Source organism: Entelurus aequoreus, linkage group LG02 (assembly GCF_033978785.1).
Source record: "Entelurus aequoreus isolate RoL-2023_Sb linkage group LG02, RoL_Eaeq_v1.1, whole genome shotgun sequence".
Classification (NCBI taxonomy): Eukaryota; Metazoa; Chordata; class Actinopteri; order Syngnathiformes; family Syngnathidae; genus Entelurus; species Entelurus aequoreus.
Genome location: NC_084732.1, coordinates 61,724,638 through 61,742,029, shown reverse-complemented (window position 1 = coordinate 61,742,029; position 17,392 = coordinate 61,724,638). Strand labels below are relative to the sequence as shown.

The 17,392-nt window shown below is 37.4% G+C and overlaps 1 protein-coding gene across 1 annotated transcript in view; it reads right to left on the bottom strand.

Moving 5' to 3' along the window:
• Window positions 1-17,392, bottom strand: part of kiaa0895l — a 28,989-nt gene that overhangs the window by 5,470 nt on the left and 6,127 nt on the right. Inside the window, exon 4 of the mRNA XM_062030449.1 lies at window positions 15,454-15,586. Within this exon, the coding sequence (XP_061886433.1) occupies window positions 15,454-15,586 (133 nt within the window). The remainder of the gene's footprint in view (window positions 1-15,453; window positions 15,587-17,392) is intronic.

Genomic DNA, 17,392 nt, shown 5'->3' with positions numbered 1-17,392 from the left:
GTTTGGAGTGTTTTTGAAGCGTAGACTATGTGAGACGAAAAATTTCTTTTAACCTCTTCATCCTCTGTCGTTGCTGGCAGAGGATGCTTCTTGCTGCAAGTGCATCAGATTAGTCAGAGTTGGATACAGCTAAATTATAGGCAAGATTTGCTAACTGGTGTGACATTTGGCCCATATAAATTGATGACGTCTATGAAGGTGCGACATATCTGTTTATGTGGAAACTGCAGCCGGGTAAAAAGCCTGATATAAGGTGATCGTTCAGTGACTCTGGTAAAGGAGATCAACTGAGCCAAGTTGTCACGAATTTGGAAATTTGCTGCAGTATAGATGGATAGAGTTAAGGGCTCCGTATGGTAGAGCCTTGGTGAAACTATATGGACTGACCAGACACGATGTACTGTAGGATTGGTGGGTGATTCCTGGTAATTCTACAGCGCCTTAGGCCGATTATCCGTGTTGGTCAGGAAGGATAACGCAGGTGCTGCTCCAATGAAACGGGTTAATCGCCGTTTTATGAGCAATGATGGAACCTGGTTTTTGTGATATGAGACGGCCGATTCCACAAAAGCACGCGTGCATTAGTTGTTTATATTTGTCCGGACAATGGGGTGGTATGGTAATTTAACAATGTGTGTGTATAATGATGAATGCTGAAATGTGTGTGTATTGAGTGAGTCAGTTTATGTTGGTACATTTAGATATATGCGTAATTTAATAACTTTTGTGTAGCACCTGGTTTCTTTTTTTTTTTTTTTTATATAATGTCCTGCCCAGCTTCTCGGGCAAATCATATAGCAGATGTAGATGCCCATATCGGCTGTTCAGATTTACTTTACAAAAGAGAAGTGTAGGATACTTCTCTTGTTGCCTTACTTGTATTTTGACTTTATTAAATGTATTTATATTATCATTTGGTGCAGCCGGGCCGGAGCAGGAGGGGATAGAAAGAGAGAAAAAGGAAGACAGAGGGGGGAATTGTGGGGAGGGAGGGGGATTAGACAGAGAGACAAAAACAACAACAGCAAACACAACAACAACAACAGAGCAACATCAGCAAATACGACATGTACAAATATGATGGTAAAAGTAATAGCAAATAAGCAGTTAGCGAAAATTTTAAAAAAAATACAGAAATGACAATGAGCATTATTACACTAAAAATGGAGCAATATGAATACCAATAGAAATAGTGCTATTGATAATAAACAATACCAGTACTTTACCTTTATTATCAACAATACAATTGTTCAAATGCAACAATACATATACGTAATGATAACTTGAGATACGAAAGAATGCAGAAAAATGGAGGGGAAGAAAGAGAAGCAACCTACATTAACCTTGTAGATTGTTATAGTAACAATAGGTTAAGCTTTGTCAGTGTGCCATGTGTTATACCCAGTTTACCCTAGGGCAACAACGTTAATATATGTTTGATGAAACGTGATTATGTGCATGAGTGTATGTGTGCATATGTACAGTATGTGTATGTGTGCTTGTACAGTGAATGTATATGTACAGTATGTGTATATGTGTGTACAGCGAATGTATATGTACAGTATGTGTATATGTGTTTGAACAGTGAATGTATATGTACAGTATGTGTATATGTGTGTTTGTACAGTGAATGTATATGTACAGTATATGTATGTGTGTGTTTGTACAGTGAATGTATGTGTAGTATGTGTATGTGTGTGTTTGTACAGTGAGTGTATATGTACAGTATGTGTATATGTATGTTTTTACAGTGAATGTATATGTACAGTATGTGTATACAGTATGTTTGTATAATGAATGTGCGTGTGGATGTACGAACTTTGAGTGCGTAAATATGTACTGTATTTATTTGTATATGTATGTGGGAGCGTAGGTACCTATGTATGTCTGTATGTATGTGTGTGAGTATATGTGAATTTGCATGTACAATACATGTATGTCTGTATGTATGTGTGTGAGTATATGTGAATTTGCATGTACAATACATTTGACTCCCAGTGTGTGCAGGAGCCAGAGTACGGCCCCAGCCTCCCCGAGAACCCATCCCACAAACAGTAGGTGTGGTGCCCAGGGAACCAAAGCACCTGGTTTCTTATCTGGTTTAATTCCCCCCTTCCTTTTCTTCCCCCCCCTCTCGCAACCTCCCTTCACGCTTTTTCTCACAGCCCCGCTATCTGTAAAAGTTGGGAAATTGTCTAAAATGTGTGTGTGTGTGAGAAAGTAGACAAAGTTTATGTACAGAAAACATATGAGTAAATGATCTATCCATTTAATTATCTTATTCCGCTCTCGGAGGTTGGATCGCGGGGGCAGCAGCCTAAGCAGGGAAGTCCAGAATACCCTCCTTAAACTTGACTATTTGTCCATCTAAGAGTGAATGATAAATGTTGTTCTTATTATTAAGGTTCTGATATGATACAGCTGTGCTTCTGGATAAGAAAAATAGTTGTCTATTGCATTTACTTTTAACTGTGCTGGTAAATTCTCTGTGTGAGTGACTGTGTGACGCATATAAAGAAAAAAAAAAAAAAAAAAGGAGTCTCAGCTGGAAGACATTTTAAGAAAAGGGATGTGTGCGTGTGACGAGGCTGTGTGAGTGACAGCTGCGTGAGGCGTGGGCCGAAGAGGTGTGACAATGTTAGGATAGCATTGAGCTAGGATAGCACTGAGCTAGGTTAGCATTAAGCTAGGTTAGCATTGAGTTAGCATAGCATTGGATTAGTTTAGCATTGAGCTAGGTTTAAAGAATACAAAAATAAATAAATAAATAAAACATATATAAATATATATAGTGGACAGCTGTACTCAAATCTGAAGAGAAGGCTGACAGGTTGGTTTTGATAATAGGAAAAATAAAATATACTGTATATGAATAAATAAACATTTAAATATCAATACATACATTTGGACTGGGACATTGAAGCATTGTTAAATTCATTAGTCATTAATTATGTGTGTAATATACTGTATTGAACAGCCTTGCTGCTTATCTGATCCATCCAGTTCCTGTGTGGAAGTTGAGACAAACACACGCACATCATAGAGTAGGACACATTGTAACTTTGAATTAATAGTTATACAACAAATAAATTAATAATATTGAATTTAAATTTGATAAAGATAAATTGATTATACATTGACATTTTAATTTTTTTTAGGAATAAACACAATAAAATAAAAGTTAAATTTATATTCTAAAACATCTAAAGGTATCTGTGCAAACTGTGAAACATGTAGTCTGAAGAAGTACAGATAAGATTCGCCAACACTCAGCGCCATTGTCAAAACAAAACGTAGAGAAGCGTTAAACAAATTCTAATCAGAAGGAAGACCGACCAAAATATGAGAACTTAAGTAAACAGACAGCAAGTAAACCAGAAATAATAATGTAAATAAATAACAAAGAAAGTAAATTTCTATGTGACATTGGTGCATGTAGAATTACATGTAGAGAATAAAACTAAATGGAAATAACTGTCTGCAAGATGAGCATGACGTCATGAATTGTGCTCGGGTTAGTAATAGATAGATAGATAACACGTTATTGATTCCTTCAGGAGAGTTCCCTCAGGAAGAAGAAGTAAAAAGTAAACAGTAACTAATAAGGGTATAAATGGAAACAAAATAGAAAAATATTACAAGGAGAATAAAAATAGAACAGTAAAATAAGACAAACTAGGCATTAACGACCATGATATAAAAAAGTATTGCACTGTTATTGTTTTGCATTCCCTGTCATCCTAGCCCCCCCAAAGAGGAGTTGTACAGTCTAATGATGTATGAGACAAAGGATTTTGTATAGGCTAAACCAGTAGTTCTCAAAGGAGGATATGGTGTTTCCGCCCGGACAAAAAAGGGGGGTACTTGAAGGTATGCCAAGGGGTACCTGAGATTTTAAATATTTTAAAATAGCGACAATCCAAAATCCTTTATAAATATAATTATAGAAGAATAATTCTTCAACAAAATCAATATCCAAAGAAGGTTGATGATTGATTATATGTATAGAAATCTTTATTATAATTTAATCATTTCTTTAATTTTTAAAACGTTTTAGTTATTCTTATATTTTTTTTGTCCAAATAAGTCAAGTAAGACCACAACAAATGAGCAATATGGTGCACTGTTATACAATTTAATAAATCAGAAAATGATGACATTATGCTGTATTTTATTTCTTTATTTTACTGGGAAAAAAGGTTGAAAACCACTGCCCTAAATCATATCTAAAGCTAAAATTATTTTATAAGACTGATTATTGTGGATTATTGTGTTTGTATTGTGAGAGAAGGAGAGAAAGTGAGAGAGAGAGGAAGAGAGAGCAGGTGAAAAAACAGATTGAGGGTGAAGAGGATGGTTTGAGTAAATATGGGAAAAGGATGTTTATAACCTTACGTTATGTGAATGGTTTCTAGGAGAACAGAAAATAGAAACATTGGGTGAAGTGTAAGGAAGAGATGGATACAGGATGTTGTTTGTAAAGGAAAACGAAAGTGAAGAAAGGATGAGAAAGTGACAAATGAAGGTATTCGTAAATGGTATGCTGTTGATTGTGGTTAGCTGCAAGTTTGTTTATTTGTTTGTTTGTTTAGTTGTTTGAGTGAAATGGGAAGAAATTTATAGGAATAATTACATGCAAAATGGAATAAAACTATGAGTGCGATAGATAATGAATGAATAAATGAAATAAGTTTATTTTGGTCATATAATCAACCATCAACCAATTTGTGTGAGCAGTTTAACAGTAAATTAGACATATTAACAATCATACACATTTACACACAGAAAAGAAAAGAAAAAAGAATGACCGGAAAAAGAATAGGCGGAAGCCAAAGCTTATATTGGCCTATGATATACATTTATTGGACATTAAATTACCTGGAACATCAACGTTAAAAGATGAAAGTAATTGTTACTATATTTTATAACGTTAAAAAAACTTTACTTTTCAAGGATCTCCAAAACCATAACAAAAAACTACATGTGTTCAGCTCATCACTGAGGATGGTACATCATTTAACTCCTAAAACTGAAATACATTTGTGTTTTTATTTTATTTTACTTGACCAATTTCAAAAATCAATATCCCCCGTAAATGATAGTTTTCTCCTCATAATGTAAACAAGCTAAGAATACAAACTGGAAGGCTGTTGTTCTTTACTCGGAAACATAATTGCCATTGTTTTAAAATTAAATTATCTGAACATTTAACACATTATGACTTATAAAAAATAGATTGGTATGATCATAACAATAATGCTTTGTGTAATATTGAAATGAGCCTTTTAAGTTTAAGTATTGGGTCTATATTTCTTCTATAAACATTTCCCCAAACTTCAAAACAATATTACATATGGAAAAATAAATGAATAATATAACATGTGCAGACATTTCTTATTCAGCATGTGTTTTACTTTATACCGAATAGCAATGGATTTGGATATTTTTCTTTAATAAGTTCAATATGTGGCTTCAAACATATTTATAATCAATTATTATTCTCAAGAAGTTAGTTCATATACTCTGTCAAGTTACTCTTTCTGGTAAAGATTTAGTCTTATTAATTTCTACATATTGAGATCTATTACTTAAAATAACTACTTAACCACTATTGTGAAACACTTTTAATTTATGGGAGTATTGGGATAGGATTGAGGAAGATGTCTTGCTGTGGTGGTGGTTAGTTTGGAAATCAATTTAATAAAAGTAAGTTTAAGTCAGGTAACTTTAAAGTGCAGTCTGACATTTTAGTTTGGAGTAATTTATATTTTTATTTAGACATTGCAGTACACCATACTTCTGGATGTTGAGCTAGAAGAGGATAATGGCATGACAGAATAAAGTTAGAGTTAAAGTTGGGGTGCCAGTGATTGTCACACTCACACTGGGTGTGGTGGAATTTGTCCTCTGCATTTGGCCCATCCCCGTGATCGCCCCTGGGAGGTGGGGGGAGCAGTGGGCAGCAGCGGGAATCATTTTTGGTGATTTGGCCCCAAAATTTTTTATAGTCTTTGGTATGACTCGGCCGGAGTTTTGAACTTGCGACCCGCCGATCTCAGTGCGGACACTCTAACCACTAGGCCACTGAGATGAAGGAGGCAAACCAAATCTCAACAGCTTTCAGTTAGCTATAGATTTTGAGAGTATAATGCGAATAACTATAACTTTACAACCGTTTGCTGTGAATAGTGTTGAATAATAATTACAAATAACAGCCTACATTAATAAATAGAATAAGAGCCGATATGTAAAGTGTTAAAAAGAGGAGAAGTGTGATTAAGCCTGGCGCTTAGAGCATGGCCTTGTGTGTTTGTTGTGACTAGGTTGGATAACCAGTCGGAGACAGGCAAGGCAAGGCGGGGCAGCTTTGTTTGTGTGGCGTTTTTCCAGGAAAGGGCAGACTCAAAGTGCTTCACAGACAACAAAGTGAAATGAAAGAAAATAAAAGCAAAATTAAAATGCAGACAATAAAAATAAAAACAGTGCGGACGTTAAAAGTTAAAAGATTAAAAGATTTAGCTGAAAGATAAGGAGAAACGTGAATAAATACATTCTTTTGTTTTGAAGAATATCACGTACAGCAGGAGGTCAGAGTGCAAGCATGACAGCTTGCTCGCGCCTACTGATAGACAAATGATATGACATGAAGTAGTACGTATAATCTTTGAATTAAGGTTATTGATTAGCAATTAATGGGATAGTTAAGACTGTAATTTTAAAACGTGATATGCAAAATTTAACTAACAGAGAGGATATGAAAACGATGGGTGTACATGTTTTGAGTTCCAAATTCTGGAGGAAAAAACCTCAACAAAACGTAAAACCATACAGACGGACTTGGGTGGTAGCCACGGTTGTGCTATGTCAAGCGAGGGTGGAAAGGATATGCAGCAGGGGGACTGCCAATCTGAACAAGACAAGCTCCAAAGTTGTAGCCAGAACATGCTCACAAAAAATACAGGCGTGACAGCAGGACGAACAGCAGGATACAAACAGACCCCTGCTGGACATAAGTGTCAACGGACAATGTTCAACACAATCTTTGAAGCATTCCTTTGTGGTCAACCTGCACACACCTTGTAATGACCTGCTTACGAACTGTGCCCTGACAATTCAATACAGCACAGAAGGAACTTCCTGATGTTGCCTGACAGCACGACATCAGCTGACAACTACTGGGGACGCCTCCCAGGAACGAGTGGAAGACGGGGACTGCTCCAACTGTCCTAGCACTGGCTGACTGAGGTGCGTCCGTGTGTCCTGCCACCCAAACCGCCAAAGTGTATGATCACCAATTAGACGACTCATAATAGGAGCCTTTTGACTCTTATATATGGTATAAGGTATGGCCGCTCATGTGAACTATCCTTACAACAATTACAATGGTATAAGATGGACAACTAATGACCCACATTGTTCCTTTGCTCTCTGTCCTGCCTACGAAACCAAAAATGTAGGTCAAATGATAAAACAGGGCGTAGCTACCGCTGATTGAACCGATACGCAAATACCACATTTTCAATGATTTCGGTTGTCTGTTAAAAACAAAGCTATTGGTTGCAATTTGGACATTCCTGCTGTAGGCTACAAAGAGCTAGCAGCTACACAACAGCTGAGCTAAAACAAAATTTAAGCATATCAAATAATTGTAGTTGCTTATTACATACACAAAGTCGCAGAGAGACAGAAGTCTGTAGAAAGCATTCAGTAACAAACGTGTCCGCATTATTAAACTTTCTACCACAGGAAACATACTGAACAAATACAGCAGTTACTGTCAGACTCTAATCCGGATTACCGTGTCTATCAGAGACATGGTTAAAACCCACAACAACTTTTGTTCTAATTAATGTCCCGGGGGACAAGATTACAGAAAATACAGATCGAGTGACAAAGGGGGGAGGAATTATGATTTATGAAAGGGAAAACATTAAAAGTAGATCAATTTGAGTATGTTGAAATTAAAATCACATTTTCCTCAGAAATGTATTTCAAGGTAATTGTAGTATACCGACCGACCACAGATAAAGACATTTTTCTTGATTCATTTTCAGACATCCTCAAACAGCATAGTATGAAAGAAGTAACGTCATGGGGGACGTTAATCGGGACTGGTTAAATAAGACGCGTAGAAAGAAACTTAAGGATATTATAAACGGCTTCTACAATGATACAAAGGATAAGCAGCCCTACTAGAACTACAATTGGATGACAAAAATCAAAGAGATCATCTGTAAATACACTAATATAAAACCAGAAAGAGTGCTAAAATAAAAATACCTTGGATTAATAAAACAATTTGGATTCTAATAAAGACATCGGGACTCAGGTCTCAAAAGAGCAATTAAAACAGGTCTAAATACAGATCGTATGATTTTAAAAGTTTTGAGGAACAAAGTTACAATGTTTATGCGGAAGTCTAAGGCTGACTTTCACTTAGAATTAATCAAAGCTGCAAAAGGGAACATTAGAAAGTTATGGAAAACCAGATACAAACTTACGGGAAGAGAGCAAACAAGAAACAACACTATAACATTAAATATCAATGGCGCTACTATCGCAGACAGTCTGGACATAAGTAATAATTTTAATGAACATTTCATCCAGTCTGTACAAACCCTGAATAAAAAGTCCTTCAAAATCTGTGCAAATAATTGTCATTTATTTAGGATGGACTAATTTTAGAATTAACAAATGAAACAAAGTTAAACAAAATCTTCACTGCATTATCAGACTCACGATCTAGATATATATATATATATATATATATGGGTTGGACACTATCTTCCTAAAAACATATAAGGATTGTATTATTGCTCATATAACAACAATTGATAAATAAATCAATAACGGAAAACACTTTCCCTACCACGTCGAGAAACTGCTACAATGATCAAATCCATAAAGCAGGAAATAAAGAAGACCAGAACATGTACAGACCAATTAGCCTTCTCCCCGTTATAACAAAAGGAATAGAACATTTGAAGTTAAAAAGTGGCTTTGGAGCAATCAAGGCTGCTCAGACGGTCACTAAGATGGGCATCATGTTGACACATCAATTTAATGAGTATTATATTTATCTATGAGAGCATTTTTGTTGTAAATTGTGAGGTATGGCTGTTAAAAGCTTGGTTGTTGTTATGAATGATGACAGATGTGAACAAGAGCATGTATTGTCTTTGTCTGATGATGTAAATAAGGTGTGGTTGTATTGTATATTAAGTATGTGTCCATGAAGGGGCATTTGGTGACTTTTCTTAAAATTGATTACATGCTACAGTATGATTATTTTTTGATTAATTATTGATTAATATGAATGTATATATTTATTATGATTATTAGTGTCATAATTTTAGTGCTTGATTTTTGGATCCCTTTAATTTAGGTAGCCAGGGACTACAGATGGAAAGTAGCTATTTAGATATAATCTGGTACAGAACATATCTGTTTCTGAACTTAATGTTTCTGTGCATTGTTCCATCATAGATAGACTAAATTAAATACAACTATTTAGTGAATTATTGAGGCCACAATATTTCACTAGGTGTTGTAAAATATCAAAGTACTATTGCAAAAGCGAACAGTGACCTCAAACATGACCTGTCCTCCGCCTCTGTTCTTGCTGCACTTGACTATCAGCTGTCTTTTCTTTTTCTTGGATGTTTCTGAAACTACTAATACTACTACTACTATTACTATTACTACGACTAACACTGTTCCTGTGAGAGGGACAGAGGGGGCAGGTGAGTTTGGATTGGGTCAAGTTTGAGCGTGTTGAGGTTTTATTTAATCAATATGATCAATCCGGTACAAGGATAAAGGAACGTAATGATTTAGATTGACAATTGCAGTGGTTGGCGAAAGCAACCCCAACCTCAAAGGAGGCTGCCAATTCAGTAATTAAATGTTTTGTGAATGATCTAATATCCCGACATGGTTTCCCCAAAAAGATTAGGTCAAACAACGGCACCTATTTTAAGAAAACAGGTTAATCTTCTTCAGTCACAAGATCAGCACTTCTCAGGACCAGCAGCTTCCTAGGAAGGTGGAAAGACCATGAGACCAAAATGGTAAGTTTGCAAAATGTAGAATTTGTGTGCCAGTTCCTCTGTGCAGATTTGAGGATGAAAGCAGCCACTCCAGATTCCCTTGCACTCCCTAAGAGGGGCACGGTCAAAGCAAATCCAGGATCAACACCCGATACCTGACTGGAAGGAACCGAGAGGAGAGACAACACCTTGCCAGCGATGACGAGAACAACTAAGGTTGCCAGCCAATGTGTCCACCGGGACTCCAGCAGCTGTGGAAAGAAGTGTCGGGAGTGCCGAAGCGGTGAGGAGGCCTAGAAGCAAGCCGAGGGCTTGGACCAAAGCCCCACGCCCCATACTCTGCCCCAGCCTTCCCCAGAGCCCCCACAGCTCCAACTCTACCTGAGTTTTCCCCAAAGCGGCCAGCGCGCACATGCCATTGCACAGTCTGCCCAATGGACTGAACCACACCCCAAGAAGAGACAGAGACAGACTGTTTGAGTGGATCTCTTTCTTCACCAAGGCAGCCAAAAGCCCAACGAGGTGTCGGCAGGCCACCAGCCTGAGGCACCACCGAGCCATCTATACGAGCTCTAATCGAACATGGACTCATACGAAATTCAGTTGTGTGTTCAAAATCAATTGATAATTAACAATATTGGTAACTACATTCATTGCAAATGCCGGGAAAAATATTTTTGCAAATGTCTTACAGTCATAAGTCTATATACATTCATCAATTTATGTTCAATGATGTTCATGATCAAAGTATTTGTTATTCCTTTACTAGATCAAAGGGTAGGCCACTAATTGTGTTCTGTGAGATGGTTTTACTGCAGGCTGGTAACAGCAATCGCTCTGAAGGAGGGTCATAGACGGAATTTTTGCCTCGTATAAAAACATTGAGGTTTTTGCCTCCTATCTGTGGTAGAGATTTAACTTAGTGGTCTACATCAGAAATTGTTTTGGTCCAGGGTCTTAAGACCCTGGAAGGAGGGTATGTTGTAGAATTTCTGACCTTTTGACCTATATTTCTTGTCTTTTAAGAATGTCCGCTCATTTTCAATTCTCTTCTATTTTGTGCCATTGAATGGACCAGTTGTGGGACAAAGGTGAATATGGAGTTATGCCAACCTGTCTACAGAATGTTTAGATTTTCCAAATATGACTAAGAGATACAAGGTTGTTTTGGAACAGACAAAACCAAAACAAAACAATCATGACGCACTCGATAAAAAACAATGACGCACAAGAGACATATAAAAAATGGCAGAAGACCGGAACTCGGGAGTGATTTTGGCTTGTGTGTGAGTAACATGTGGTCTGTCTGCACGGCCAACTTAATTCAACCTGCACTTCTGATAATGGGTAAATAAATTTGTTGTACTAAACTACTTTTGTTGCCTGCTTAAGCTTCGGACAATCCACTACACAAGTGATACATTTTTTTCCTCATGAAACGAGATTAGGAACAACTGATTAGATTTTGGTCCTACTACTACGTTACCTACTACTACTTTTACACGCGTGTGGATGATACTCCATTTCTTTTAAAAAGTTTTTCATTTCCATCTAACTCTCAGGAAATGTCAGAATTGGGGTAAGGAACAAATCCTTACATTTCTACCTTATGTTATGAGCAATGTTCTAATTTTTCATGTGTGTGAGTAAACGCAAAAACTCCTTGAGCATTCGGTGGAGCACATGTGAGCAACATCAGACGTGCACACTGTGGCCACACCTGCAGCACACATGTCCCAAACCTGACTAAATAACAAGTTAAATTTCTTATTATTATAATCAAATGACAGCAGTCATTTCCATGCATTTAGTTCCCATTAAAACATTCACATGTTGCACAATGAGATGTAAGCATCATGTGTATAATGTTGTAACTTTCTGTTTATAATATATATCTTTTTATTAGTTTTTCGTTAATATAAGAACAGCATTTCATGATTAATATTTATAAATTAAGATTCTTAATAAATGACAGTAAAATGAGCACACATCATAAATCATAAATCATAGTGTAACGACCTGGAATCACACATAATGTGCGGTGTTGGACATGTCCGTCTTTTTGTGTGGCTGTGAACGCATCACTGGCTCAGTGCCATATGTGCATGTGTTGGCACAAGTGAAAAAGAGCGAGCGGCTGCTGTTGATATGGCAGATGGCAAAGTTGGTTTTGGTCTGGTTTGTATGGCAGAAAATGACCAGTTTTGCCAGATAGAAATTGTTAAGCAATGTTTTTGGTCATGTGTTTATAAAGAGTTTTGCTCAATAACGTGATCGATGGAATTCATGTCCTCCTTAAAGCGTCTCGACATTACAATAATTGAACAGTGATGACGAAAACTTGTCTCTGTTGTGGCCTCTTGTCGTCAGTTACTTTGAACGTTGCTTTTTTTTTTTATTGGATTTTGTGCGTGGCATAGATTTGCTGTGGGCAGAGGACGCGTGAGCAGTGTGCAATTGCACAGGCGCGCACCTTAGAGGGAACGTTGGTTATGAGCTTCAAGTTCTATGTGTTTATACTTGCAGCTCCGCCTCCACTCATAGAGACAAATAGTGGATGACTGATAAGAGGCTTCACCTGTCTTGTTTTCGCTTAAATTGTCGCTATTTTCTTATTTTTGGAAAACAGAATATAGGTCGGTTTGAATACTTGTTAAATGCAGTGACACATTTGCTTAGTTGGCAACTTGAATCCCTTCTGTTGCCGTCTTATTCTCTGGCTGACCATGTTTAAATAAGATATGTTGAAGAGGAACTGCACTTTTTTAAAATTTTGTCTATCATTCACAATCATTATTAAAGACATGCCGAAAGATGGATTTTTTTTTAATGAATTCTAACTTGTAAATAAAAGTCCACTAACAGCGGAGCCAATGGGAGGTCCACTATTTCACCCATAAAATCCAATAAATAACCATTCAAAAAGCGCTAGCGCAGAATAACTATTTATAGCGGCGCTGTGATCGCAAGCCTGTGTACAATTTTGACTTGATCGACTGGCAAGGTGTTTCCTTGCTTCCTGGAAGTTTAATGTAGATCATAAATCATGCCTCTCACCGGACAACAGAAGTCTGAGGGCGTATTCCGACAAGTTGGTACACTTTGACAGCCATATTAAGACCCGGAAATGGCAAGACACATAAGATATTTTTAATCGAAATGGGAATATATGAACATCCCAGCAGCCAGCATCCTAATGACAGCAGACATTGCACAGTAAGTGATGTTTTATTATGTGTGTTGGCTCTCATGAAGTCTGCAGTGAGCAGAAATCAGTGATAAAGAAAGAAAAAAGCAAACGTCGTATTGCATTTTTTAAATGATTGCGCCGCATATGCTTAAAATGATGAAAATACGTAAATATTAAATATAAGTGTCCCCGTTAATACATTACATATATACTTACATCATGTATATAAAACCCTAATGGAGGTTTGGATGTTTTTTTAAGGGCTTTATAGGCGGAATAGCGCGGCACCCATAGGCTCCAGTGTAAGCAGACTTTTGATCGCATTTATTTAATACTTAGAATGCAAAAAAAATAACATCCCTCGTCATGTCTCTCGTAATGATTGTGAACAAAAGGGAAAATTCCCAAAAAAGTGCAGTTCCCCTTTAAGAGTCTGTATAACTGTACGGAGTTGTTTCAACAAGCTACATACACAGATTGGACAATGTTTAAAGGCCTACTGAAATGAAATGTTTTTATTTAAACGGGGATAGCAGATCCATTCTATGTGTCATACTTGATCATTTTGCGATATTGCCATATTTTTGCTGAAAGGATTTAGTAGAGAACATCGACGATAAAGTTCACAACTTTTGGTCGCTGATAAAAAAAAAGCCTTGCCTGTACTGGAAGTAGCGTGACGTCACAGGTTGAAAGGCTCCTCACATTTCCCCATTGTTTACACCAGCAGCGAGAGCGATTCGGACCGAGAAAGCGACGATTACCCCATTAATTTGAGCCAGGAGGAAAGATTCACGGATGAGGAACGTGAGAGTGAAGGACTAGAGTGCAGTGCAGGACGCATCTTTTTTCGCTCTGACCGTAACTTAGGTACAGGCTGGCTCATTGGATTCCACACTCTCTCCTTTTTCTATTGTGGATCACGGATTTGTATTTTAAACCACCTCTGATACTATATCCTCTTAAAAATGAGTCGAGAACGCAAAATGGACATTTACAGTGACTTTTATCTCCACGACAATACATTGTGAAACACTTTAGCTACGGAGCTAACATGATAGCATCGGGCTTAACTGCATATAGAAACAAAAGAAATAAGCCCCTGACTGGAAGGATAGACAGAAAATCAACAATACTATTAAACCATGGACCTGTAACTACACGGTTAATGCTTTCCAGCCTGGCGAAGCTTAACAATGCTGTTGCTAATGACGCCATTGAAGCTAACTTAGCAACGGGACCTCACAGAGCTATGCTAAAAACAGCCCTCATCTGCTCATCAACACCCGTGCTCACCTGCGTTTCAGCGATCGACGGTGCAACAAAAGACTTCACCCGATCACCGATGCGGTCGGCGGCTAGCGTCGGATAGCGCGTCTGCTATCCACCTCAAAGTCCTCCTGTTTGTGTTGCTGTAGCCAGCCGCTAATACACCGATCCCACCTACAACTTTCTTCTTTGCAGTCTTCATTGTTCATTAAACAAGTTGCAAAAGATTCACCAACACAGATGTCCAGAATACGGTAGAATTTTGAGATGAAAACAGAGCTTTTTGTATTGGATTCAATGGTGTCCGAATACTTCTGTTTCAACGATTGACGTCACACGCATACGTCATCATACATAGACGTTTTCAACCAGAAGTTTAGCGGGAAATTTAAAATTGCACTTTATAAGTTAACCCGGCCTTATTGGCATGTGTTGCAATGTTAAGATTTCATCATTGATATATAAACTATCAGACTGCGTGGTCGGTAGTAGTGGGTTTCAGTAGGCCTTTATGAGTCGGTAGTAGTGGGTTTCAGTAGGCCTTTAATGAGTGAGCAGTGTTTAAACCTGTCGCGCCAAATGTATTTGTGGCGAATGTAATGTATGTATACGAAATACTGTTTCAAAAACTGGCTTAATTACTGCATGCACTTTTGTAGTTTGAGTACAGTGATGCTGACCAACTCATCAAGCCCTGGTCCATTGTGTACTTCTTATTCTTAAAATGCCCGCATAAGTTGATGTTCGACTCTAGAGCACAGCAGCATGAAACGAGAGCAGCAACATAATTATTGTTTAGCATTAAAACAAGTTTTGAAAGGTTAAAAGCAAGATAGTCTTGTTTGTGGTAATAATAAACAACAAATTCTGCTTTTGCCATCAATGGAAACTAAAAAAATCATGATGAAACCTTGACATCCATTACCGTGTCATGTGTCAGCTCACCTATTTCGTGTCTCAGCATCCCTTCCAGCCAGTGCTGACGGGCTCCGGCCAAGTTGATGGTCAGAGTGGGGCGACAACTCTCCACCACCATCACTGCCTGAGAGAGCAGCTCGTCGGACAGACGTACCACTACCTACAGACAAACATACACACACACACATCACCACCGTCCTCACCAGGACAACCAAAAATGCCTTAATTTCTCTGGAAACTTTAGATCATTTGTTATAGTGGTCTCTTTCTTAACAAGATTCTTTCTTATAGTCTTGTAGTCCATTCCAGTCTTGTGTAGGTTTACAATCTTGTCCCCGAGGTCCTTTGACTGCCTTTTGGTTTTGCCTGTGGTGATGGAGATATTTGAATAGAAGCGACCATTGCTGTGACGGGTCTTTTATCCACATAAATTGAGATTAGGACTACCTTCGTAAAGGGACAGGGTTTATTTAGGTACTTTGTGGACACAACTAGCCTGTGGAGCTTGGAATTAGGGATGGGTCCAAACATTGGGTACTTTTATAGGTAGGCCTACCAACCAAATTATGTCAGTACTATTGAGTACAGATTCCCATAAACTCAAGATGCAGCATATTTTAGCACGTGGTGTCACATTTGGTTGCAGGCTGGCATGTCAATCACATGGAGGGCAAACGTGTATTTAAAGAGGACTGCCTCTAGGTTATGTTGCAATTTCTCATTCTAACGAAGCAAGCATGCCTGATAAAGCGCTCCAAAGTAATGCTCTACTTTTCAAAATGTGCCAGCTTTATGCTAATTGGATATGCCATTTTTTTTTTTACTATATGTAACTTTTAATTTTTTTATTTGGATGTTAATGGCGATTCCAACACCTAAAAATTTGGCAATAGAAACTACAACTAAGCTGCACGTTACAATCAAACAGCTAGTGTGTAATAAGTACAATACTTACGGTACAAACACTTGGTAGGGCTCAAAAATAAGACTGCCCCATTCAACTTAATGGCAATAGACACCTAGGAGATACTGAAATGAATGAATACTTGGAAATGAGCCTCAGAAGTCTAAGAAACCCAGATATAAAAACTGGACAGCTCAGTTCATTGTTATCAGCTCAGTGTTAAATGTTGAATAAAAATGTGGTACTGTTGAGATCTGGGCCCAAATACTGGGAATTATTGGTACAAATGTGAAAACAACCCATTTCTACTCAAAAATACTTTCTAGTTGGTAAGAGATCAAGTACTTATTTCCCTAAATAGAATACAGTTATTGTATAACCATTATTTATTTTTTTCAGGATTTTTAAATACACTTTGTCAACATATTTTTCCCTACTGGGAAAAATATGGACTGTTAAAATGGGAATAAACTGATAAAATCAGTAAAGGGTCAAAAACTGCAGCTGTTCATTAGAGATTTGTATTTATGATACTGAGTTGTTTTTGTCATTTTATTAATTAGAGAAACAAATAACGCATTACAAAAACAATTAAAAAAATATACATACTGTATATATTTCTGCAAAACAGGGTGACTGAATCTTCCTCTGTTTCCTAATTCCTCACACAACAATAACACATGTGCACAAGGATTGAGTAATGCAAGCCCACCAGTTAGGCGAGGGATAATGTTGTTTTTTTTAAATAAAAATGGAGAAGAGCACGTTGTGTGCAACAAATACTTTGTTGATTACCGAAGCTTTTAAACTAAGTACAGTATCAAATAATCACAAATCATGTTGCAGCGAGCACACAGCTAATTGTCCTAGCCGACAGTGGACCAGATGGCGAAGATTGAAAAGAATACTACAAATAGCATCGTATGACCTAATGTACGAATGGCGCTGCAAAAACAAATCATTTTCAAGACTGATCTTACAAAAAGTAATTTAAAGAGTTTATTAAAACCAACTGCAGTTTGAGTTACATAGATGCCTTGGAGATATCGTCAGCTAAAAATG